This window comes from Thalassophryne amazonica, chromosome 7, assembly GCF_902500255.1.
Source record: "Thalassophryne amazonica chromosome 7, fThaAma1.1, whole genome shotgun sequence".
In the NCBI taxonomy this organism is placed as follows: Eukaryota; Metazoa; Chordata; class Actinopteri; order Batrachoidiformes; family Batrachoididae; genus Thalassophryne; species Thalassophryne amazonica.
Genome location: NC_047109.1, coordinates 94,256,679 through 94,284,485, shown reverse-complemented (window position 1 = coordinate 94,284,485; position 27,807 = coordinate 94,256,679). Strand labels below are relative to the sequence as shown.

The window sequence follows — 27,807 nt, the reverse complement described above, 5'->3', positions numbered from 1 at the left end:
TTTCACAAAAACGTTTATTCTTTGCAAAACTGCAAGTTATGCATGTAGTCAAAAGCTTGTATACTTTTTACCTTGTGGAAAGATATTTTTGGCAATTAAGTTAGCAATGTAACAACTCAAATACTTACTAGCAAATTAGCTTTAGCAGCAAATGGCATTCTAACAGGAAAGGAAGGCAATACCGGAAATTACAAATCAGCGTACACACATTGTGACATACAAATATTTGTGAAATTCACTTATGGTAGTGGCTCTATATTGTTCAGTATCACCCAGTTTTTAATACATTCACATAAAATTTGGTCTATCATTAAAAGAAAGCATGACATCTGTTATTTCTGGTAAATGACATCAAGCCTCATTTCTCAAAACATCAGGTATTTCAAGTAATTGCAAAAAATACAAGGAAAAAAGTGTGTGTAGTACATGGTTGCAAAATTATTCCAGTGTCTTAATGTCGCAGTAACAAATGTTTCAACAGCACATTCCTATTTCAGAGCATATTCACATGCATAAATGTGTCTAAATTTTATTTATTTTTACATGAGGAACACATAACCACCACATTTCACCCAGTGATCCCTTAAGGATTTTGCTTAATAATGTTCAAGTGACATTCAAGGTGGACCTCATAACAAGGACAAATTAAATCCCCAAAGTTTATAAAAGGAGACAGTTTTGCAACATTTGTACATACAGTACGTGTCCAGTCCAAATTCAGCAGCGTACTTCACGTAACTGCACATTTGTATAGTTTAAATGAACACAAAAAGCTTTTGTTTCAACTCTAAAAAGGGACAGCAACAGACAAAAAAAACACACATACCATTTACGTGAAACAGCTGTGCAGGTATTCCATACTAAAGAGTCACATGTTTGGTGGCTTCAACAGGCCAGGTATTTTTTTTTTTTTTTTTTAACTGATTTTTAATAATTACTATGGCCCTGAAAGGAACTGTATTTACACCAATTCTTCTACAAATACACAAAACAACAACAAAAATGGATGACAACGTTGACAACACTGAGCCAAGCTTTCTACTGGTACCTTGATTCTTCTGACCCTCCATGTGAGCCATCAAAAACATATCAGAGGATTTTACAACAGTCATAGTTAGAATGAATCTGCTGACGCAAGCTGCCGCCTTCAAGGATGACCTGACTACAAGGAATTAAGCTAAGGAACAGAGTTTCTTTGAAACTAAAATGCAAAAACTATTGATATCAATATCCTGTTCAACCTAAACAAAGGGCAAAGAATTTGGAGTCCAACATACACAAGTAGTACAGCAATAAACAATTTAAAAGAAAAAAGAAAAAAAAAAAAAAAAAAAAGGGAAAATGTATTTTAGATGCTTAGTCTACCAAACTCCATGGGCATGTTCAACATAGTGCTGGTGTAAAGCAGTTTCTTGACAAAAAGTCATTCCACATTCATGGCAAGTAAGGTTATTAGTATCTCTTGACAAGACAGCAGCAGGTGTGTCACTCTGGTGTTTGTAATCACCGATACATTCCTGGTGATGATCAATGAGGTCTTGTATTTCACTGAAGGTCCTGGGGCAAAGAGAGCAACGATACGAGTCACTGTTAGTGTGCTGAGCTTCGTGTTTTTGTAACGCAGTTAGTGAAAGAAAGGTTTTGTCACAATGTTGGCATTGGTTACTTTGTGATTGGCCATCTGTGTTAAGAACAGCTTGATTATATGTAGAAGATGGAAAGGACTTCCCTTTGTCAGCAGAGTGGACATTGGCTTTAAGCTTTGAGGTCATAGCTGCGCTAAGTCTATATCGAAGCTCGTTTGGGAGGCGATAACGAACTTCATCATGCCAGGCAAGGTGCTGCTGCAGTTGAGTCTCGGTCCAAAAGCCAAGGCAGCACAAGGTGCAACAATGCGGCCAACTCTTTGCCTTAGATTTATGAGTTCCCAGCTGTTCCTCTGTTTGGAAAGCTTTACCACAGTTATCACATTTGAAAAGGCATCTGACTACATACTCAGACAGGTGACCAAGTGGTGGAGGAATCACAACCATAGATTCAGAAGTTTTAGCATCATGTTGAGACTCCTGACGTGTCTCTTTGTGATCGAGTGCATTTGGAGAGGTGCACCGCTCCCCACAATCAAGATGCGAGACCAATTTCACAAGTGGGAGCTGTGATGCAGTTTCCATGCTTCCTCTGCCAACCGCACTGTTTTCTTTTGCACCTGTTTTTGATACTGCAGCAGCTTCTTCAGGGGACAAGTCTTCTTGCTTGTTGACTTCACCAGTTGAGGTAATGAAATCGGTTGTTGTCAAACTAACTTTATTCTTGCCTGTTGTGCTCATTGAGTGCACCTGCCATTTGTGAGCACGGAGCCCTCTGACTTTAGTAAAAGTCATAGAACAGAAAGGACACTGGTGGATTTTTGTTTCTGAAGAGATGGTGTTACTCTCTCTGTGGCAGCCATCAGTTTGGTCAGGAACCTGGTCAGTCTGACCAAAGCAACCATCAGTTTGATCTATATCCCGGTCACTTCTACCTCGGACAAGAACAGCTTCATCTGGATCCTGGACTGATGCAAGCTGGAGTTCATCTCCTTGAAGGTCCACGGACTCTGCAGTGTTACCGTGCTCATCTTCATAGTGGACAGCGAGATGTGAACCAAGTGCAAATGTTTTGTTACATTCTGGACATGTAAACTCCACATTTTTGAGGGTGCTGCTTTGGTCTGATACAAGCTCTAAGTCAGTTTTGTTTTGACACTTGGGGTTATAGGTTTGGTGGCGCTGCAAAACATACTGGTGAAAAAATTGTTTACCACATTTGTTGCAATGAAAAGGTCCAGCCTCAGTCTTCGGACTAACAGATTTCACATCATTTTCTTTTCGCGAGGATAGCAAACGCTTTTTATCAGCGTGCCACCTTTTGTGAGAACCAAGGGCTGAGTTCGACATGAAGCACCTCCCACAATCTAAACAGTGAAACAATCCTTTACCTACTTTTTCCTGTTTTGAATTCTTTAAAATTGTAGTCTGAGGCAATTTAGATGTGGTTACTGAAACATGGTCCACATGGTCCTCAACATGAATTCTTTTATGAAAATTCAAAGCTCCAATTACTGAAAAACTCCTGTCACACTGTTTGCATTTGTATTTCAAACTATCCACACTTGGACTTTTCAAATTGCACAGAGCCATTTGATTTTCTTGCTTTACCTCTCCTGTACCCACTTCATACTTAATTTCAGAATCTACAACGGCTTCCTCAGAGGTACCTCCTGTGCTAGCATCACCATTACCCTTGAGACATTTTTTCTGATTTTGTGATCTCCCCTTTACACAATCAGTGGTTGTACTGTCTCTTTTGATACATACTTTATGATGGGCACGCAATGCAGACTTGTTGTTCAGGTGTGCATTGCATTTAGCACACTGGAAATCATCCAACGTGACAGCAGACTTTGGTGATGATGGCAAGTCTTCAGTCTCACAACCGTGGCTTTTCATATGAAACTGAAGTGCTTTAGCCCGTGAAAAGAGCTTGCCACAGTTGGCACAACTGTATGTATTCTTTTGCAACTGCTCGACCTGATGCTGAAAAGATTTAATTGGCGGTGGGAGTAAATGTTCAATATGTACATCCTTGTGTTTGAGAAGGCCCGAATAAAGACGGAACGACTTGTTACACACGTCGCATTTGTGACTTACGTTTTCGTGTTTCCGCATATGTAACTTCATTGTGCCCCTATGACGGAAGTGTCTGCCACATACAGGACACGCAACTTTAAGAGCAGAACGCGAACGACCACTAGGGTGTGAAGATGCTGTGAAACCTTTTCTTTGTCTTAAATCTGCACACTGATTCTGGTCTTGTTTGTGGTGGGAGTAAGCGCCCAAAGACCAAAAACCCTTTCCACATTGCTCGCAATGATAAATCTTGGGACCTAGAAGGCTTTTCTTTGGATTGAATGCTTTTTTTGTTTGTGAAACATTATCTCTCTTTTGTTCAGAGCAAATTTTCTTATGTTTAATCAAGTCAGCTGCATGTGAAAAAGACTTCATGCAACCTGGACACTGAGAACTATGCTTCAAGCTTTCCCTCTCAGCTTCCTGCACCTTTGATAAACTCCTGCCAGAATTATCATCTGTGTTTTTCAGTATGTGAGTGCAGTGTGCTGCAGGACTACTGGTTTTATGGGTACAGATGTCACAAGAGTTAAGTACTAATGGCTGATCATGAGTGTTCTTTCTCCTCTCATGCCACATTCTATGAGCGCGCAAAGATGATGCACTAGAAAACCAACGGTCACAGTCTGGACAGTCGTGCCTCTCTGTGGTCAGTTTATGCTCGTCTTTGGCCATCAGAGCGGACTGGTCCTCGGCCTGCTCAAAGTCAATCTGTACAATTTTTAGATCCATCTCTGGCTTTTCTGCATTGAGTCTTAAATCCTGATCCGATTCACATAGCAGCTCAAGATCTGGATTTTGGTCTCGAAGAGACTCATCTTCAGATTCGCTTGCACTGATCACCTGTACGTTGAAATCCCCAGGTTCATAAGAGTCCATATCAACATCACTGTCAGTTACACAAGAGTCCTCTTCAGCCTTGGCAGGTGGCATACTCGCCAAAATAACTTCTGCCTCTGAGCTCTCAGTGTTTTCACTTTTTCTATGCGCAGCCTTCTGTTGAGGTAGCATACCCGCAGGTTTCTTGGTTTCCTTTTCAGTTTCTCTGAAAACATCGGTGTGACAAAGCTGGTGAGAATGAAGCGCTGAAGCCCTGGAAAACTTCAGCCCACAGTCCTCACATTCAAAGGACTTTTTCTGAAGCTGACACACTTGATGAAGGAAAGACTTTACTGGGGTCTCACCGTGCGCCATACGCTGATGCCTGTAGCAGAACGCCAAAGTCATAAATAGTTTACCACATTCTTCACATGGAAATCTTTTCACAACACGATCAGTATGCCACCGCTGATGGCTTAAAAGAGCAGTTTGACTACTGAAAGATTTCTCACATTCACTACAACAAAACTCAATGATTTTCTTTGTTTTTTCTTTGTCTTTCTCCTCTGGCGAGCACTGACAGTTGCGGCTGAATCGCTGGTGGGTTTTCAGGCGTGGCAGTGTTGCGAAATCTTTACCACATAAACACATAAAGCGTTTTCCAGGAGTACAGTTAATCTGGTTTTCACTCTGTATACTTTCAGCTGGAGACTCCTCAGTGTGCAACACATGTCCTGAATTCCTGTTTCGCGACTTTACCAACTTTTCCTCATGACAACGGCGGTGGGCATCAAGAGCTGATGCACGAGAATAATTCCGACCACAGGACTCGCACTGGAACTGCTTCTTTTTCAAGTGTTCAAGGTCACAAAAAAATGACTGAGAGGCTTGCTTGTGCGAGCGCTGATGGTTCAAAAAATGTCCAAACACTGCGTAGGATTTCCCACATTCTGAACATTCATAGGTGTGCTGCTTTCTCAATCCAGAGTCCATCTGAACAGCAGACTCTTTTGGGGACAACCGACCATGATTCTTCTCCATGTGTGCATGCAATTCACGCGAGTCAACAAATGACAGTGAACAGGAAACGCAAAAATGTGTTCTTCTGTCATCTTTTTCTGGGGCACTTAAACCTCCCGAGTGTTCATTTAAATCCACTATGAAGGATTCTTTGGGGTGTTGCTGACGATGCTCCAAGAAGGCCGCTTCCACGCTGAAAGTTGCTCCACATTCTTGACAGCAGAAAATCCCAACACCTACAAATAGAAAAGGGGAAAATAGGAGGTCATAGGCACTCCTGTTTCCAGAGGAGAAAACAAAAATTACATCACAAAATAGTTTCATAAAAGACTACCGATAGTATAAATTTATGTTATCTACATTCATGTATTAAGTAAAATATTGTTCGCAGTGAATGGGTGATCAAGTCAAATGTGCAGTATAGTCACATAAATGATCACCTAGTAGTTTGAGTCAACCACTGCTAATGATTAAAAAAGCTTTGAGAGATTTGAGAATATACAACACTGTGTGATTAAGAAGTTCACTTTGCTAATTAAAAGAAGAAAAAGTCACGCACAGTGAACATCAGCAGATTTGCAACTACTAGAGATTTTTTTTTCCAGTTTATGGTTCAAAATTTAATGAGTAAACGTGGTGATGACGTATACATCAAGTTTCTTTTTTTTTTTTTTTTGGAGAAGAAGAAAACCTTTTCAAAGTTGCGAGTATTAATAATAAGCTTTATTTGTGAATCACCTTTCCACCCTCAGAAACAATGAAAAACAATTTCAAAACAGACGTGGCTCCAGGCACGAGACTCATATTCCGAGTGGTAGCGGCTATAGGTACATTTCCCCGCAGTGGCTTTCCAACGCTGAACCCACGCAGAATCCAATAGCGCCATGCAGTAATTAACAACTATTGAGCTACTACTACTTTTAAATGTTTAGTAAAAAAAAGACATGTAAAATTGTTGCTCTCTGTCTTACACTTAAGTCACAATGTTGAATTAAAGCAGAAATCCTGCGAGATCTTGTGTGTTGTAGCCGTAAAAAGTAAAAACACAGATATAAACAGCACATGGCACTACTAGGTTAGTCATAGTAGTACTGCAAAACATGGGTCTGTCATAGATACTCAGAGCGTAGGAACGCCACTGCACAGCAATGTCTCGTATCTGTAGCCATGTCCTATTAGAATTTCAGTTATGCTTACACACACACACATCCATTATTAGCTGTGGTGTAACAAATAATAGTTAATAATAATAGTTTATCCGAACAGACTGCCCCACCCCCGCTGTTCGAGACACATATGCACTGCCGATTAATTGTAAAGTTTAAATACAGCATTTTCCAGACTATACATCACACTGGAGTATTAGTTGCCTTCAGCCCTCCATTATCTTGTCCCTTATGACCTCTCTCTCCTTTTCTCCAGTCCATGACAAGTTTCTCACTCGCTCCCAAGTTGCTTTTTGTTACTCAGTTACAGTTTTTGGTTGCATAATTTACAATATGCGGTTTAAATTCGTACTTTACTTTTGGTGGCATTTCATGTGCTCTCACCATTTCAGTGGAATAATGCAATTTTTTTCAGCGGTACTGTCGCAACATTCAGTTATCATGAGTATAGACTGTGCCATCCTGTGGCCTTAAGAGGATATGAGTATATTTCTGACATATAAAGTCACTGTGAAATACAAGTCATAGGACCAGCCAAACAACTTGGAAAAAAAAAAAAAAAAAGCATGGAACAAACCATTCTGATGAGTCAGGAACTGAGAAGAAAGAAAGAAAGAAAGAAAGAGAGAGAGAGAGAGAGACTGTGTGTGTGTGTGTGCACCGTGTTTCGCCACTCAGATCAGTGCTGTTTCCCTGTTTTCTCTACTGATCACATCAGTGGTTTTCTCTACGCCATTATGTCTCCCGCTCCCTCCAGAGTGGGAGACATTTACCAAGTGAAATGTCTGCTTTGGAGGACTTGGGATAATCAGGCTGCAGCAATCAGATGAGGTGCACTTTTGCAAGTTGTGTGGTGCACTTCGGTACCAAGCAAAATGGTGATTTATTTAAAAAAAAAAAAAAAGGCAAAGTGATATTCATTTTTTTGTTTCTTATGCTCATCCAAAAAAAATGATCTGATCTGTGGCTATCAACCCTGATCTGATTGGAACCACGGGTTTTGTGATCTGTTACATCCCTGAGTATTAGACTTCCACAGTAAATTGCAGTTTTGTTTATGCATATTCAGGAAGTTTGTGCACATCATAAGCAGCTTCATACAGCTTTTCATTATGTGCAAACCACTGAACAATGCTGTTCACAGCCATATGCCATAATGGCCAATAGTGCTTAACTGAAGTCAAATGCATTTTCTAAATCTCTTTTGTGACTGGTTGCAGTACTGGGAATTAATTCTACCTCTTTCACTTACACTCTTTGACTTCTATCACTTTTATCTTGGCAAGGTAAATACAAAGGTAAAATTACTTTTGGTCATCATGTTGGCTGGACAGCTGAAAAATAATCTGAAATTTATTGGCGATTTTCTGTCATCTGATTTATGCACAGCCAGATTTTAATTCCACAACACTTATCTATTGTTATTTTACTGTCACGATATGACAGAAATTGTTGCACTGCACATAATACTAACACTGCTTCACGATAACACACGATATAGGAATGAGAAGGTTCTTTCAGCTTCTCCCTTTTTTCACTTGGGGGTCACCACAGCAGATCAAATATGGATCTGCATGTTGATTTGGCACAGGTTTTACACCGGATGTCCTCCCTGACAATTCCACATTACATGGAAAATAGGCGGTGGTGGTTTTGAACCAGGAACCTTACACTGTGGAAACAAGTGCACTAACGCCTTGGCCACCACAATGCCTATGCAAATATAGCAATTAATTACTTCAAATTGTGTCAATTATGACCGGATTCATCATGACAAGTTAAATGTTTATGTCAAGGTTACACATGAAAACCTCGTGTAATTGATGAAGGTTCTCATTCATCTCTGTATTTCCTCGACAGCAACAGGACATCTGTTTTCAAGACAGTCACTCATTCAAGTAAGACCTTGAGTGAGCAAGTGACAATAAGCATGGTGAGGTACAGCAAATTTGTGTGCATTTTCACACTATAGAGCATGAGCAGTCGATAAAGGAGTACAGATTAATCACAAACTGTATAAGATCAGTAGCAGTGCTGACATACAATGAGGCAAGTAAGTATTTGATACACTGTCGATTTTGCAGGTTTTCCCACCTACAAAAAAATGGAGAGGTCTGTAATTTTTATCGTAAGTACACTTCAACTGTGAGACAGAATCTAAAACAAAAACAAAACAAAAAAAAAATCAACACTGATTTTTAAATAATTAATTTGCATTTTGTTGCATGGAATAAGTATTTGATCCCCTACCAACCAGCAAGAATTCTGGCTGTCACAGACCTGTTAGTTTTTCTTTACGAAGCCCTCTTATTCTGCACTCTTTACCTGTATTAATGGCACCTGTTTGAACTTGTTACCTGTATAAAAAGACACTTGGCCACACACTGAATCACATTCCAACCGATTCACCATGGCCAAGACCAAAGAGCTGTCTAAGGACACCAGGGACAAAACTGTAGACCTGCACAAGGCTGGGATGGACTACAGGACAACAGGCAAGCAGCTTGATGCGAAGGCAACAACTGTTATGATTATTTATTAGAAAGTGGAAGAAACACAAGATGACTGTCAGTCTCCCTCGGTCTGGGCCTCCATGCAAGATCTCACCTCCTGGGGTAAGAATGATTCTGAGAAAGCCCAGAACGACACAGGATGACCTGGTCAATGACCTGAAGAGAGCTGGGACCACATCCACAAAGATTACATTAGTAACACACTACACCATCATGGTTTAAAATTCTGCAGGCAAGGTCCCCTGCTCAAGCCAGCACATGTCCAGGTCCATTTGAAGTCTGCCATTGACCATCTGGATGATCCAGAGGAGGCATGAGAGATGGTCATGTGGTCAGATGAGATGAAATAGAGCTTTTTGGTATCAACCCCACTCGCCATGTTTGGAGGATGAGAACAATGCCCCAACCGTGAAGCACGGGGGTGGAGACATAATTTTTGGGCATGCTTTTTGGCAAAGGGGACAGGGCAACTGCACTGTATTGAAGGGAGAATGGATGGAGTCATGTATCGCAAGATTCTGGCAAACAACCTCCTTCCCTTAGTAAGAGCATTGAAGATGGGTCATGGCTGGGTCTTCGAGCATGACAAATGACCCCAAACACACAGCCAGGGCAACTAAGGAGTGGCTCTGTAAGGAGCATTTCAAAGTCCTGGGGTTGCCGAGCCAGTCTGCAGACCTGACCTCAATCTTTGGAGAGAGCTGAAAGATCTGGAGAAGATCTGTATGGAGGAGTGGACCAAAATCCCTGTTGCAGTGTGCAAACGGTCAAGAACTACAGGAAATATCTGACCTCTGTAACTGCAACAAAGGTTTCTGTACTAAATATTAAGGTCTGTTTTTCTATTGTATCAAATACTTATTTCATGCAAATTAAGCATTTAAAAATCATACAATATGATTTTCTGAATTTTTTTTTTTTTTTAGATTCTGTCTCTCACAGATTAAGTGTACCTACGATAAAAAATTACATACCTCTCCATTCTTTGTAGGTGGGAAAACTTGCAAAATCGACAGTGGATCAAATACTTATTTGCCTCACTGTAGGTATTAGTATAACACATGGTTCACCCTTGAAGATAAAGAGCATTTTAAAGTTTCTGGTAGGGCTGGAAATTCAGTTAAAAAAATTTTAATTGCAATGTGTAATCCCATATACCTGGGAAAAAAAAAGCATCATACTTAGTAATAATATATCCATTGCCTATTCACTTGTTAACTTACCAATACTTAGTTTGCGCTGGTGGGCAAAACACTGCAGTTACATCCATTTGTGTAGGGAGACGGCTTTTGACGAGGTTCCCACCACCGTCTATCCTGTCGCATACCATTCTATCATCACACAGCCTCCAAAATGCAAGGAACTCCAATGTGGCCCATCTGCAGAAACTTCATAATGACATTCCACTCCTTGTTGATATAAATGGACAGAAAGAACCTCATACGACTCTGCAAATGTCACGTCTGTAGTCGTGGCACAGCACTTGCCCTCTCTGAGGAGTTCTTCCAGCACGACTGGCTCAGTTGGGTTTTCTGACCACCCAGCCCAGCTGATGGTGACAGTTGTCGGGCATTCTTCCAAACCATGGTTTTTCTAAAATGGGAAATAGGGGTGCCACACCCCTTGTTTTGGCTATGTGCCCCCTTGCCAAAATGCCTTTTTTAAGCACCATTCTGAGCATACAGCCATCCCCCCGGCGACCAATTTTTTGCGTAAATGTTGTGTTATGATGACTAATGAAAATCAGTCAATTAGTTGGGTACCATTAGTCATCAAATTGTTGATGACTAAATTTGACATTGAATGAATTAAGACAATTTTGAATCTTCATGGTGAAACTCAAAGGTGACATTTATTTGAACAAATATAAGCACAAAATCATAAATACAAAAAAAAACATCATGAGCACCTGCATTCATTTACTAGGCATTGACTACCCATTTTTGGCTGAATAATTCACCTGCCAAGGATTACACACTTTCTTCACTGAGCAAAGGAGTGATGGCAGCTCCAGCAGGTCTATTCTATATTCTTTTAAGTGTTAAATGAACTCAATAAATGGCTTTCAACTAGTCGGATGTCAACTAGTCATAGTCAACTATTACGACTAATCGTTTCATCCCTAGTAAATATGTAACATTGATCCCAGGAAACAGCAAGCCCGTTTGCAATAAACACAGGGTTTAAAGTTCTCTGTCGCTATGACAGATTTGAGTCAATTGGGCAGTCGTGCCAAAATGCAGAGTTCGCACTGACGCAAACTCAAGGCTGGACGCAAGATATTAAAATTTACCACATTTGAAATGTTCAAAAATCTATTTTTAGAATAACGCATCTGTTTTGTTTTTCTTGTTCCTCCTTGGGTCTGTTCCCCTCATTCCTGTGTCCTCTCTGCAGGAGGAGGAGGGGGGGCAGTGTGTTTGAATGTGTCACAGTGCTGCGGTGTCATGCAGTTTTACAAACATATTTTTAATTAAACTTTTCTTTTCTTTCAAAGTTTGCTCTGAGTGGCTGTGCATGTTCTCGCTGTGTGGTTCAACTAAAAGCACAGCTGGAGTCACGCGACGCATAACACCTAAATCCTCTTTCTGACGGCATGACGTAAATGCACTGATAAAACCTTCTTACCTCTCAATCAGGTTGCACTTTCCACATAAACAGACAAATGCTTGATTGTTCCTGCTCAGACTACAAACCAAGCGCAAATCCAGATGGAAAGAGGGTGTTGTGGGAGGAACGTACCCCCCACAACACCCCTTAATTAAAGGTTCACTTCTGAAGACATTTTCTACTACTACTTATAATAATAGTAATAACAATAATAATTTTAACAACTCAAATGTTTAAATCATTATTAATGTGGGCCTATATTTTAGTATAGTTCTCCATACAAAAAAAAAAGGTTAATTTAACTTTTCTGCATAACTAAAACGGGATGTGAAGCAATTTCTTCTCTTTAATGCAACGTAAGCTCGGGTATTACTGGGTCTGTTTGGGGTTCTAGCTTGAAAATCAGGTCAGTTAAGATGAGGGAAGCCAAAAATATGAAAATGATTACAGCTCTTGTGGTTCGCCATCTGATCAAACAAACATGTAGGCTGTGATATCAATTTTGGTTAAAGGCAAAGAAAAGGTGAAAATTTGCAACAGAAATTCAAAATACAACATACATTAAGCAGTACAACTAAATTGGGGAGAGGCGGGGATCAGAGTGAGAAAATAGTCAGAAAAAAAAAAAAAATAATGAAAACAAAAGGCAGAATGCATCCCTGGACATCAAAAACCCAAAAGGTTATGGAGGGCCTTAACCGCCCCCCAGACCGCCTGTCGGCAAAGGTTCACTTTCACCAAACCCCCTCCCGCCATGTCAGATCCTGGCAACAAGCCTGACGTTTTAATTGGTACCGAATGAAGTAAAAGCTGTAGAAAAGCTGCCCCTTATTTAAGTTATTTAAATCTTGAAGTATTTAAATAATGTGTAGGTTAAAGTCTTTCTATAATATGATGCTGCATCAGAAAAGAGCAGCAATGGTTAATGAGTGAAATAAATCTTGATCAGCAGGAGAACTTGCTATTTTCTTAACAGTCTCCACCTTGTTTTAGTTTAAACTCTAGGATGTGTTCATAAAAGGGTTTCTTTAAAAAGGTACATGGTAAACAGTTTGAATTGGCTGTGAAAAATTTTTCACTCAGAAGATTTTTTTTTGCTTTAATCTCTATAAACAGCACATTTCCCCCCAAATACTAAAAGCATGGCAAAATGACAGTAAGAATGCAAAAACATGTCCCATTTCGTGCAGCTCCCACGCCGTTGTTCTGATCAGCCTCACTGTTTTACGCCACCATTTTGATTGCAAAACATAGTATCACGTGTTACAGAGTTCTGTAATATTCTGTGTCTGTAATAACTTGTCTATTTGAATTACTTGTCCTTACTTACTGAGTGCCTATACTGGTCCTTCAAGAGGCCTCAGAATGCCCCATTTTGACCTGAAATTTTCAAATGCACCACACCACGGAAGGGGAGCTCCCCCCCCTTCTATCACCATCACCCTGGCTCCGTCACTCTGCTCCCTCCATCTGGTGTCGCCACTGTTGCTAAATTTTCCGACAAAAAACCCTGGGGCCTCATGTACAACGCTGCAGACACACAAAAAACGCAGCCTACGTCCGTCTCACTCTCCACACTCACGTTCAGATGTATCAAAAGTGAAATGACCATGGAAATGTGCGATGCATTATGCAAAAATCCTGGCTAGTGTACGCACGTTTCTACAGCTATTGTTCTCATGCTGACAGATAGAGGTGATGCTGGGAACTGTCAATAGTGTAAAAACATGAAGTCAGAGTGGTGTGCACACTACAGACACACTTATGAGCAATTAACACATCATGTATGCAATTATATGGTTGGAAATAAAACCATGCACAAAGTCAATCAATCAATCAATCAATTTTTTTATATAGCGCCAAATCACAACAAACAGTTGCCCCAAGGCGCTCTATATTGTAAGGCAAGGCCATACAATAATTATGTAAAACCCCAACGGTCAAAACGACCCCCTGTGAGCAAGCACTTGGCTACAGTGGGAAGGAAAAACCCCCCCTTAACAGGAAGAAACCCCCAGCAGAACCAGGCTCAGGGAGGGGCAGTCTTCTGCTGGGACTGGTTGGGGCTGAGGGAGAGAACCAGGAAAAAGACATGCTGTGGAGGGGAGCAGAGATCGATCACTAATGATTAAATGCAGAGTGGTGCATACAGAGCAAAAAGAGAAAGAAACAGTGCATCATGGGAACCCCCCAGCAGTCTACGTCTATAGCAGCATAACTAAGGGATGGTTCAGGGTCACCTGATCCAGCCCTAACTATAAGCTTTAGCAAAAAGGAAAGTTTTAAGCCTAATCTTAAAAGTAGAGAGGGTGTCTGTCTCCCTGATCTGAATTGGGAGCTGGTTCCACAGGAGAGGAGCCTGAAAGCTGAAGGCTCTGCCTCCCATTCTACTCTTACAAACCCTAGGAACTACAAGTAAGCCTGCAGTCTGAGAGCGAAGCGCTCTATTGGGGTGATATGGTACTACGAGGTCCCTAAGATAAGATGGGACCTGATTATTCAAAAACCTTATAAGTAAGAAGAAGAATTTTAAATTCTATTCTAGAATTAACAGGAAGCCAATGAAGAGAGGCCAATATGGGTGAGATATGCTCTCTCCTTCTAGTCCCCGTCAGTACTCTAGCTGCAGCATTTTGAATTAACTGAAGGCTTTTTAGGGAACTTTTAGGACAACCTGATAATAATGAATTACAATAGTCCAGCCTAGAGGAAATAAATGCATGAATTAGTTTTTCAGCATCACTCTGAGACAAGACCTTTCTGATTTTAGAGATATTGCGTAAATGCAAAAAAGCAGTCCTACATATTTGTTTAATATGCGCTTTGAATGACATATCCTGATCAAAAATGACTCCAAGATTTCTCACAGTATTACTAGAGGTCAGGGTAATGCCATCCAGAGTAAGGAGTAAGGATCTGGTTAGACACCATGTTTCTAAGATTTGTGGGGCCAAGTACAATAACTTCAGTTTTATCTGAGTTTAAAAGCAGGAAATTAGAGGTCATCCATGTCTTTATGTCTGTAAGACAATCCTGCAGTTTAGCTAATTGGTGTGTGTCCTCTGGCTTCATGGATAGATAAAGCTGGGTATCATCTGCGTAACAATGAAAATTTAAGCAATACCGTCTAATAATACTGCCTAAGGGAAGCATGTATAAAGTGAATAAAATTGGTCCTAGCACAGAACCTTGTGGAACTCCATAATTAACTTTAGTCTGTGAAGAAGATTCCCCATTTACATGAACAAATTGTAATCTATTAGACAAATATGATTCAAACCACCGCAGTACAGTGCCTTTAATACCTATGGCATGCTCTAATCTCTGTAATAAAATTTTATGGTCAACAGTATCAAAAGCAGCACTGAGGTCTAACAGAACAAGCACAGAGATGAGTCCACTGTCCGAGGCCATAAGAAGATCATTTGTAACCTTCACTAATGCTGTTTCTGTACTATGATGAATTCTAAAACCTGACTGAAACTCTTCAAATAGACCATTCCTCTGCAGATGATCAGTTAGCTGTTTTACAACTACCCTTTCAAGAATTTTTGAGAGAAAAGGAAGGTTGGAGATTGGCCTATAATTAGCTAAGATAGCTGGGTCAAGTGATGGCTTTTTAAGTAATGGTTTAATTACTGCCACCTTAAAAGCCTGTGGTACATAGCCAACTAACAAAGATAGATTGATCATATTTAAGATCGAAGCATTAAATAATGGTAGGGCTTCCTTGAGCAGCCTGGTAGGAATGGGGTCTAATAAACATGTTGATGGTTTGGATGAAGTAACTAATGAAAATAACTCAGACAGAATAATCGGAGAGAAAGAGTCTAACCAAATACCGGCATCACTGAAAGCAGCCAAAGATAACGATATGTCTTTGGGATGGTTATGAGTAATTTTTTCTCTAATAGTTAAAATTTTGTTAGCAAAGAAAGTCATGAAGTCATTACTAGTTAAAGTTAATGGAATACTCAGCTCAATAGAGCTCTGACTCTTTGTCAGCCTGGCTACAGTGCTGAAAGGAAACCTGGGGTTCTTATTTTCTTCAATTAGTGATGAGTAGAAAGATGTCCTAGCTTTACGGAGGGCTTTTTTATAGAGCAACAGACTCTTTTTCCAGGCTAAGTGAAGATCTTCTAAATTAGTGAGACGCCATTTCCTCTCCAACTTACGGGTTATCTGCTTTAAGCTACGAGTTTGTGAGTTATACCACGGAGTCAGGCACTTCTGATTTAAAGCTCTCTTTTTCAGAGGAGCTACAGCATCCAAAGTTGTCTTCAATGAGGATGTAAAACTATTGACGAGATACTCTATCTCACTTACAGAGTTTAGGTAGCTACTCTGCACTGTGTTGGTATATGGCATTAGAGAACATAAAGAAGGAATCATATCCTTAAACCTAGTTTCAGCGCTTTCTGAAAGACTTCTAGTGTAATGAAACTTATTCCCCACTGCTGGGTAGTCCATCAGAGTAAATGTAAATGTTATTAAGAAATGATCAGACAGAAGGGAGTTTTCAGGGAATACTGTTAAGTCTTCTATTTCCATACCATAAGTCAGAACAAGATCTAAGATATGATTAAAGTGGTGGGTGGACTCATTTACTTTTTGAGCAAAGCCAATAGAGTCTAATAATAGATTAAATGCAGTGTTGAGGCTGTCATTCTCAGCATCTGTGTGGATGTTAAAATCGCCCACTATAATTATCTTATCTGAGCTAAGCACTAAGTCAGACAAAAGGTCTGAAAATTCACAGAGAAACTCACAGTAACGACCAGGTGGACGATAGATAATAACAAATAAAACTGGTTTTTGGGACTTCCAATTTGGATGGACAAGACTAAGAGTCAAGCTTTCAAATGAATTAAAGCTCTGTCTGGGTTTTTGATTAATTAATAAGCTGGAATGGAAGATTGCTGCTAATCCTCCGCCCCGGCCCGTGCTACGAGCATTCTGACAGTTAGTGTGACTCGGGGGTGTTGACTCATTTAAACTAACATATTCATCCTGCTGTAACCAGGTTTCTGTAAGGCAGAATAAATCAATATGTTGATCAATTATTATATCATTTACCAACAGGGACTTAGAAGAGAGAGACCTAATGTTTAATAGACCACATTTAACTGTTTTAGTCTGTGGTGCAGTTGAAGGTGCTATATTATTTTTTCTTTTTGAATTTTTATGCTTAAAAAGTGATGTGTAAAATGGCACTCACAATGGCTGCATTAGTGTTGTTAGAGGATCTTGTAAATGGTGCAATCAGAGGTGAGCGTGTATTCAGGGAACGCAAGGACTTGCTTGCAAAAGATGATGAATGGCTCATAAGCCAATTCCGATTACCAAGGCCACTGTTACTGGAGTTGTGGAGAACTGCAGCCAGTCCCAGAGCGCAATACGGCGAGGAGCCAGGGTTTGTCTGTGCCCACACCGGGCTTCCTGGCTTCAGGGCATTCCAGTGGGAGCTGGCCGATCGGTCAGGAGAGTGCCAGTCAACCTTGAGCCGAGCCATTCCAGCTGTGTGGAACACAATTATCCAAATGTCATCCAGGTACATCACATTCCAACATTAAAGTGCAATTTGCAGTGAGAGCCGGTTTCCCTAATGTAATTGGAGTGACTGACTGCACATATAAAGGTGACATCACGTGATTAATTTGTTTTTGTAAATAGGGATTGCATTGGGTTGGGAACAGGCTAGGGGCTGGGACGGTGCACAATGGGTGGCTGCTTGCTGAGTAAATAGTTACCTCCGCCAAGGAGGTTATGTTTTCGGTCACGTCTGTTTGTTTGTTGGTTGGTTGGATTGCTAGCAGGATTACTCAAAACATCCAAAACGGACTTCAATGAAATTTTTACCAGGGGTGTATCTTGGCCTACCTTAGAAGTCATTAAATTTTGGTAATGATCCGGAACACGATCCAGATCCAGTAATTTTTTAAGGATTCATTATCATTGCAGGATAGGACCAATTTCAACATTTTTGTATCTAACTTCATGAAGACAGGTCACAAAGGCTGAGCAAAAATTAAGTTACAAAGAACAATAATTTAGCATTTGTTTCTCCTCAATGAATAAACTTGATATTAGAAAATAAAAAAAGCTTGTGTAGTTCATGCAGTTTCTCTTTATAAATACATTTGCTGAAGATCTAAGGGTTTAACCCTCTGGGGCCAACACCGTCGTATACAACGGTTGAGACCGAGCTTTACTAAATTATAAATAACTTTTTCATGATATGAAATAGAAACTTACTTTTTTTGCTGAAGTTAAGTCCGCGGACTTTCGAGTCACTGTCCAGCATCTTTGTACTCCTCATAGAAGCTGTGTGATGACGTGAGCAATGTGACTGTCCAATCGGAATTGGTTCATCGTCACATGGTTTTCCAAAATCCAATCGTAGGGCAGATTCATCTCACATGATGCACCAAAGATTGTTTTTAGGAGTGATGTGTTACTAGTTTATTATAGTTTGCTGTGTGTTTTGAATAAATGTGCGTGGAAAATAATTTTCCACTTTTTCCTTTCTTATTTCTGATTGTAAACCTTTATTACACTTATAAAACACAACTATAGCTTATATATTTTGAAAGTACATGTTGTCCTGAAAAAAAGAGACATAAAACTTGATTCTGGGATGCAGGGAGAACTGTTAACAGCAATAATAAAACATTTATGCCAGGCAAGTCAACTGTCCAAAAAATGCCCTTGGACTCCAGAGGCTTAACCACTGAATCTGAAACATGACGGCAGAGGCGTGAAACGACATGGAATAAGTCTCTTTGCCAAAGGGTATTCCATGTGACGTCAGTGACCCTATGGCCTTGGCGGAAGTTTGCGCTCTCCGAGTCCTTCTAGTTTATTCATGTAATTGTTCTGAACGAAAACCAGCACAGGCACATTTGGGCAGATGAGCATTCAAATACGTTGTTATTATTAATGTGTTTTCATTTTCTTGATGGTGAAATTAAAGCTTCAGTGCTTCTTAACAGGCCCTTGATTGTCTCCCCGTGTTCAGTATTTGGCAATAAACGCATGCATAAAACTGTCAATGTCACACACTGTCAGCTGCATCACACCTCACTTTTTTATCTTCAGCGTGTGTGCGCTGCTCTGAGCACAAAGCGTTTATGGCCTCACACACATGCTGCCACTAACATTTTCCCAGTTTCATGTTTATTCCGTTTCACAGGGTACCAAATAAACTATTCCAGCATGTCTCCCAGTCATTTGCAGTTATCTGTAGCTCACACACTGTATAGTTTATTTTCTGTGTTCATGTTGACTGATCTGATGGAGGGGATTCCCAGCTCCTAGGGACTATTTATATGGATTCGCATATTTAAATAGGGGACGTGGAAAGGGAAGGGCTTGGTACGTCTACATGTGCGCTCAATTCCACATTCAGCGGGATGTACAAACAGAACATGCTTGGATCCATGCGTACGCACACTTTGATACATCTGGATATTTTTGTGTTTACTCCAGTTTCTGGGTTTTGGCGTACGCCATGTTTCAGTAGGAAATCCACGCAAGTCATTGTACATGAGGCCCCTGGTTACAATAACCCTAAGCACGAGTTAGTAGGTTATCGCATCCGCCAAAGACGTAATAAAATCATTATTGTTTATTTATTTGCCCGTCTGCCTGTCTGTTAGCAGGGTTACATAAAAACTACTGCACAGATTGTGATGAAATTTGCACCACAGATAGATACTATGCCATGGAAGACTCCACTGAATTTTGGAGGTGATCCGGATCCAGATTGGTGGACATCAGAAATCTCAGTTTGCTCTTGTTATGACAGTGGTGACGTGACAGCCTAACCCTAACCTTAACTCTAATAGTTCAAATAACCCAAATCTTCCAGAGATACATTAACCAAAAGAATAACTGAAACAAGAAATGTTGGTTGATATAAATGGAGTGAAAAAACAAAAAGTCTTGTTCCCCATGTCAGAGAATCCAACCCAGGTCTCCCGCACGACCGGTGGGAATACTTACCGCAATACTAACGAGGAGCGAGCAACAAAGAGTCACAGAACATCAACTACAGCAGCTGCCCTAAGCATACCCTTAAGATTTAGCCGTAATTGTAACCACTTTGTTTATTTTGTCATTACAACTCTAGCCTAATTTCACCTTGTTTTTCGTTAGACTAACTTGAGTCTGATTTATGCTACTTCATCATTGCAGTTCCATAACCATGCAGAGCCCTCTGCGTCACTACAAAGCCTCTCTGGGCCCCTCTCCGTAACCTGACATGCACCTACCAAAAATTGAAGCTACATATTGAAACGATGGAGACCGTACGGACTGCAATTGGTCACTTTTCTGGTTTCCCTCCTTTACCTGCCATCATATATAAAGGTTTTTGCAGTGTGCACATCGATTACATTTTGATCATAAATTAAATGAAGGAACGCTTGGCAGAAAAAGTCTGCAAATATAACCACCTTTACAACATGGCATCAAAAAACTGCAAAGACACTCAAATGATCAGCAATTCCTGGAGGGAAATTGCACGCAATGTTGGTTTGGAGGTTGAGGATTGCATAAAGTGAAGGTCACCAAGGGACAAACTGGTTCGAAAAAAAAACAAAAAACAAAAAACAAAAAAAAAAAAAACAAAAAAAAAACAGGGGTGCCAACAGGTAATGATGGAAAAAGCTGGAATGGCCCAAATGGCCATGATGTCACCAATGGTGGCATGCAGGGAATGTGTGGAGGGGGCCGCCTAAGGCCTCCCCCAAGAAAATTTTATAACATAGGAGGTTCTAGGAGCAAATCTTGCAGATACTGACAAAACAGCGGCAAAAAGGGTCTATTTCGATTGGAGTTTGTGGCGATATGGGTGGAACGCATAACACCAGATTCTCTCTCTCCCTCTTAACTCCTTCTCCGCTGTCCATCACTAGATACACTGACGAACTGATCACATCTGCTCAAAGTTATCAGTGAAAATTCCTGCTGCAGTCAGTAGTTGCAAAGAAAGCCTGCACCCTCTTGGCCCTTTCTAGAATGTCTTTGGACACCACTGGTCTAGAGCATTCCAGGTTATCCTCATGAAAAAAATGTAGTAAAACATACAAAAAAATAATGCATAAAAATTCATATATAATCGCACATTTCCCTCAGAAAGCTATGATGACATCATCAAAAGCAAGATGGCAGATTTTCTGACCAAACAAATGGTGGCGGCTGTTCATTTTATTCTCACCCTAACCTTAACCCACACGAAATACTGCGCTTACCTTTTTGTATAGCATACAAAACACCATCACGAGAATACGCTGACCACTAACTGGTTATTTAGTAACTTTGTTTTAGTCTGCAGGAATGTTTATGATGTTTCTGTGCAACTTTTCATGTGATACGTGTAATATTTCTTTGGAATCATTCGTTTATACACTGTGGGAATTCCATTTTGTTTCAATATTCAATTGTACTGGGGCCAACACCGTCGTATACAACGGTTGAGACCGAGCTTTACTAAATTATAAATAACTTTTTCATGATATGAAATAGAAACTTACTTTTTTTGCTGAAGTTAAGTCCGCAGACTTTCGAGTCACTGTCCAGCATCTTTGTACTCCTCATAGAAGCTGTGTGATGACGTGAGCAATGTGACTGTCCAATCGGAATTGGTTCATCGTCACATGGTTTTCCAAAATCCAATCGTAGGGCAGATTCACCTCACATGATGCACCAAAGATTGTTTTTAGGAGTGATGTGTTACTAGTTTATTATAGTTTGCTGTGTGTTTTGAATGAATGTGCGTGGAAAATAATTTTCCACTTTACTTTTTCCTTTCTTATTTCTGATTGTAAACCTTTATTACACTTATAAAACACAACTATAGCTTATATATTTTGAAAGTACATGTTGTCCTGAAAAAAAGAGACATAAAACTTGATTCTGGGATGCAGGGAGAACTGTTAACAGCAATAATAAAACATTTATGCCAGGCAAGTCAACTGTCCAAAAAATGCCCTTGGACTCCAGAGGCTTAACCACTGAATCTGAAACATGACGGTAGAGGCGTGAAACGACATGGAATAAGTCTCTTTGCCAAAGGGTATTCCATGTGACGTCAGTGACCCTATGGCCTTGGCGGAGGTTTGCGCTCTCCAAGTCCTTCTAGTTTATTCATGTAATTGTTCTGAACGAAAACCAGCACAGGCACATTTGGGCAGATGAGCATTCAAATATGTTGTTATTATTAATGTGTTTTCATTTTCTTGATGGTGAAATTAAAGCTTCAGTGCTTCTTAACAGGCCCTTGATTGTCTCCCCGTGTTCAGTATTTGGAAATAAACGCATGCATAAAACTGTGAATGTCACACACTGTCAGCTGCATCACACCTCACTTTTTTATCTTCAGCGTGTGTGCGCTGCTCTGAGCACAAAGCGTTTATGGCCTCACACACATGCTGCCACTAACATTTTCCCAGTTTCATGTTTATTCCGTTTCACAGGGTACCAAATAAACTATTCCTGCATGTCTCCCAGTCATTTGCAGTTATCTGTAGCTCACACTCGGTATAGTTTATTTTCTGTGTTCATGTTGACTGATCTGATGGAGGGGATTCCCAGCTCCTAGGGACTATTTATATGGATTTGCATATTTAAATAGGGGACGTGGAAAGGGAAGGGCTTGGTACGTCTACATGTGCGCTCAATTCCACATTCAGCGGGATGTACAAACAGAACATGCTTGGATCCATGCGTACACACACTTTGATACATCTGGATATTTTTGTGTTTACTCCAGTTTCTGGGTTTTGGCGTACGCCATGTTTCAGTAGGAAATCCACGCAAGTCATTGTACATGAGGCCCCTGGTTACAATAACCCTAAGCACGAGTTAGTAGGTTATCGCATCCGCCAAAGACGTAATAAAATCATTAGTTTATTTATTTGCCCGTCTGCCTGTTTGTTAGCAGGATTACATAAAAACTACTGCACAGATTGTGATGAAATTTGCACCACAGATAGATACTATGCCATGGAAGACTCCACTGAATTTTGGAGGTGATCCGGATCCAGATTGGTGGACATCAGAAATCTCAGTTTGCTCTTGTTATGACAGTGGTGACGTGACAGCCTAACCCTAACCTTAACTCTAATAGTTCAAATAACCCAAATCTTCCAGAGATACATTAACCAAAAGAATAACTGAAACAAGAAATGTTGGTTGATATAAATGGAGTGAAAAAACAAAAAAAGTCTTGTTCCCCATGTCAGAGAATCCAACCCAGGTCTCCCGCACGACCGGTGGGTATACTTACTGCAATACTAACGAGGAGCGAGCAACAAAGAGTCACAGAACATCAACTACAGCAGCTGCCCTAAGCATACCCTTAAGATTTAGCCGTAACTGTAACCACTTTGTTTATTTCGTCATTACAACTCTAGCCTAATTTCACCTTGTTTTTCATTAGACTAACTTGAGTCTGATTTATGCTACTTCATCATTGCAGTTCCATAACCATGCAGAGCCCTCTGCGTCACTACAAAGCCTCTCTGGGCCCCTCTCCGTAACCTGACATGCACCTACCAAAAATTGAAGCTACATATTGAAACGATGGAGACCGTACGGACTGCAATTGGTCACTTTTCTGGTTTCCCTCCTTTACCTGCCATCATATATAAAGGTTTTTGCAGTGTGCACATCGATTACATTTTGATCATAAATTAAATGAAGGAACGCTTGGCAGAAAAAGTCTGCAAATATAACCACCTTTACAACATGGCATCAAAAAACTGCAAAGACACTCAAATGATCAGCAATTCCTGGAGGGAAATTGCACGCAATGTTGGTTTGGAGGTTGAGGATTGCATAAAGTGAAGGTCACCAAGGGACAAACTGGTTCGAAAAAAAACCAAACAAAAACAAAACAAAAAAAAAAAACAGGGGTGCCAACAGGTAATGATGGAAAAAGCTGGAATGGCCCAAATGGCCATGATGTCACCAATGGTGGCATGCAGGGAATGTGTGGAGGGGGCCGCCTAAGGCCTCCCCCAAGAAAATTTTATAACATAGGAGGTTCTAGGAGCAAATCTTGCAGATACTGACAAAACGGCGGCAAAAAGGGTCTATTTCGATTGGAGTTTGTGGCGATATGGGTGGAACACATAACACCAGATTCTCTCTCTCCCTCTTAACTCCTCCTCCGCTGTCCATCACTAGATACACTGACGAACTGATCACATCTGCTCAAAGTTATCAGTGAAAATTCCTGCTGCAGTCAGTAGTTGCAAAGAAAGCCTGCACCCTCTTGGCCCTTTCTAGAATGTCTTTGGACACCACTGGTCTAGAGCATTCCAGGTTATCCTCATGAAAAAAAATGTAGTAAAACATACAAAAAAATAATGCATAAAAATTCATATATAATCGCACATTTCCCTCAGAAAGCTATGATGACATCATCAAAAGCAAGATGGCAGATTTTCTGACCGAACAAATGGTGGCGGCTGTTCATTTTATTCTCACCCTAACCTTAACCCACACGAAATACTGCGCTTACCTTTTTGTAGAGCATACAAAACACCATCACGAGAATACGCTGACCACTAACTGGTTATTTGGTAACTTTGTTTTAGTCTGCAGGAATGTTTATGATGTTTCTGTGCAACTTTTCATGTGATACGTGTAATATTTCTTTGGAATCATTTGTTTATACACTGTGGGAATTCCATTTTGTTTCAATATTCAATTGTACTGTGTAGATGTATGTATATTCATGTTTTACCTGTGATAAAGCAAATTATGGTGGCGCATGACCCTTGAGAAGATCACAGGTCCACCCTTCAGTCTCTCAAAAACAATTCCTCTAGAAAACACTGCGCTGTTATTATTGCAAGAAGCCGCCTGTTTCTTTCTGAAAACCTAACAACACTGCTTGTAGAGGGCTTGAGTCAACTTTAGCGTTAATTTAACACTCTTATGTCAGTTAACTGTATCTCTTACCGTCCTCAGTCTTCTCCTCCGTCGTGCCGTCGTTGTTTCGGAGTTCTTGGTCTCCAGCAGCTGGTAGGTTTTCGTCTCCATCCTCTCTGCTCCCCGCGACCACAGCTTCGTCCATCTTGGTGCGGCAATTAGCTCGCTAATCCATGCTAACTGGCGCGGGTGTGCTAACTAGCGACACAGTGAGAACGAATTGTTAAAATTTAAAGGCTTGCTTCTCGTTAAACAACTGTCTATACAGTGTGAAAACCCAACAAAGTTATGTACATACTAAAAGAAAATTTTAGCGGCAGAATCTGACTACAGTTTTCTATCTTGCGCGTGTGCTCTGCGACGGAAATGAATCTTCTTCTTCTATCAAGTATTTTTTGCGGTTTGCAAACTGACAAACCGCAAACCGCCACCAACTGTTAGGGCGTGGAGCATTAATGGAGTCTTATAATAATCATCATCATCTTCTTCTTCTTGTTCCTGCTTCCGTTAGGGGTCGCCACAGCAGATCAGTCGTTTACATCTCACACTGTCCTTTGTATCTTTCTCCATCACACCAACCACCCGCATGTCCTCCTCACTGAAGTGTAGAGTTCAGTGGTCCTCCCTCGGCGCTATTTGCCCTATTGAGATATCCCATAATCCCTTGCGCGCCAGAGAGTCGCTGCAGTCTAAACAACATGGAGAAACCACATGACAATTGCAAATGAACATCATACCACGAAAATGTAAAGAGCAGCAAACTCTCTGAAGTTTTGCAAGATTTTTGTGGGATTTGAAACCTCTATAGAGGGTTTCACGTGACCAATTTGCTGCAGGACAGGTGCCGTCTCCATTTTGGATTACAAGGAGGCTGGCGCGTGAATGAAAAATGGAGAGAATGTACGGTTATTATGATGCTTTAAATCCTTGAGATAACGCTATTGGTTCAATTCACTATCTTATACCAGATAGTGAATTTAGTGGTGATGCAACGAACTGGCCAACAGTGTCACACTGCAATATTGTGAAGGAAGCTGCCGAGCAGGTCAGCCTCGCTGGCCTCCTGCAGAGCATCACAGCGGAGCTCGTCTTAAGTCCTGAGCGATTTCTCTCACCAGGCGCTAGAAGGGCAGCTTGCGGATCAGCAGCTCAGTGCTCGAGGACCACAATGTAAATAAGCATCCGTATTGGAAGCGTTCTTGTGTTATCCTCTGCAGTATTTTTATGTATTCTTATATAATTTCATTGCCGAATAAAATAAAATAAAATTCTGGGAGCAGTGGATTTCTGGTAGCAGCGGATCTCTCTCAACGCCACGGTGCTGTGAGGCTTCTTCACACCGACGTTGAAGCTTTTGCAGTTGGTCGCCAAATGCACGTAGCGTATCACAGCGGCCACTGCATCATAATCCAGAATGGGCGCGGGACACAAAATGACGTGACCGATACGTCACATGAAAACTCTCTATAGGGCGACTATACCCCAGGTCTCTCCTCTGCACATGCCCAAACCATCTCAATCTCACTTCTCTCATGTCTCCAAACCATCCCAGCTGATCTTCTACTTCATTGGCCTCAGTTCCAGAATGAGATGGAACCCACATGAGACATACTAAAATATTCTGTTGTAGTTTAAATAAGCTTTGAAGAATCTCATTGATCAGGTCTGGCCTGCAAACAGACTTGCTGTTTGAAATGCTGACTAATGCTGCCATTGAATCTGAACAGATGACATGGTGACTGAACTTCACCTCCTCTACTCACCACAGTGCGAGCAGTTCCAGAGAAAAGACAGCTATATGATCTGACAGTCTTTTTATGATCGATTTATGAAACTGGGGAATATAAACCTCTGCTTCTGTCTTTCCTGTGACTGGATCTTTAGATCCATCTGTAAATATTTGAATCATATCCGTATATTTCATGTTAACGTACTGCTGAATTAGACCATCCATCCCACCGTACTTATTACTTTCCTTTGACAGTTTCTCCATCTCAAAGTCTGCTTGAGGCATCGGGAAAAACCAAGGGAGAATAAGACAATATGTATAAACTTACACAAGCCTAGTTTCCTAGCATGACTATTTCCTATCCAACCCAAACTATTAGACTTAATTTAAAACAGATCTGGTGAGATGTGTCTGATTGTGACCCTGTAAATTTGTCCAGTACCCCATATATAATTGGAGATGCCTTAAGGTTAAAGGTAATTCTCCAACCTCTACCTGAAGAACTGGGATTGATGATGTCTTGAAAGCTCCACAACATACACGAAGGGCCTGAGCTTGTATCACATCGAGCTTTTGCAGATGAGATTGTGTGGCTGAGCCGTACACAAAACATGGATTATAGAAGTCCACTATCCATAGGTTAGTATTACCTATCCATACCTCAGCCAGAACGTCCTCAGCTTCCCTGCTTACTTTAAAGACTAACCCAACTCCTGTTGAATAAAGGTAGCTACTCCCCCACCAGGACAATTTTCCTGATCCCTACACACAGCTACAGTACATGACCATGAATAATAAAGCCTACTATGGCCTAGGACATTCTTGCACACAAATTACATTTGATTTCTCATTCCTGCCCTCAATAAATTTCCTGCCCATTTGAACAAAGGCTTCGTTTACACATAACCGAGACGCGTTACGAATGTCATTTTTCTGTCATTCGTGACACATTCCTGACATTCTTAATGTGACTTAACGCATCTGAATAGGTTTCTGCGTGTTGGTGCATGATATTCTTGATATTCGTGGAGCATGTTTTTGCCTGTCAAAAAAATCTTCCACGAATGTCACACACCACCCTCATTTCGTCTCACGTCGTGGAGGTCGCAACTGAGCGTATTGATCCGTCTTGATGAGTATTGATCCTTAATAGAACGTGACAACGTTCGTAGTGGTTCCTGTGATGGTTCTTGGAGCCCAAACTGTCACGCGTTATTACGAAGTGACACGGAAACTGTCAAGTTTGGACACGACTTGTAACGCGGCGTCACATTTCACTGCGCGCCACGGCAAATCAGTTTTCTGTCACGTGCGCACAATTAAACTCGGCTCCAAATGTC

General features: G+C 40.8%; 1 protein-coding gene across 1 annotated transcript; it reads right to left on the bottom strand.

Annotated features, from left to right (window-relative positions):
• si:ch211-261d7.6 (zinc finger protein Xfin) lies at positions 1-25,290 on the bottom strand. Its single transcript, XM_034175121.1, has 2 exons — positions 24,769-25,290; positions 1-5,743 (listed from the first exon to the last, which is right to left on the bottom strand). Exons 1-2 carry the CDS (start codon positions 24,881-24,883, stop codon positions 1,362-1,364), a joined length of 4,497 nt encoding a protein of 1,498 aa, XP_034031012.1. The 5' UTR covers positions 24,884-25,290; the 3' UTR covers positions 1-1,361.
• Between the last annotated feature and the right edge of the window lie 2,517 nt (positions 25,291-27,807).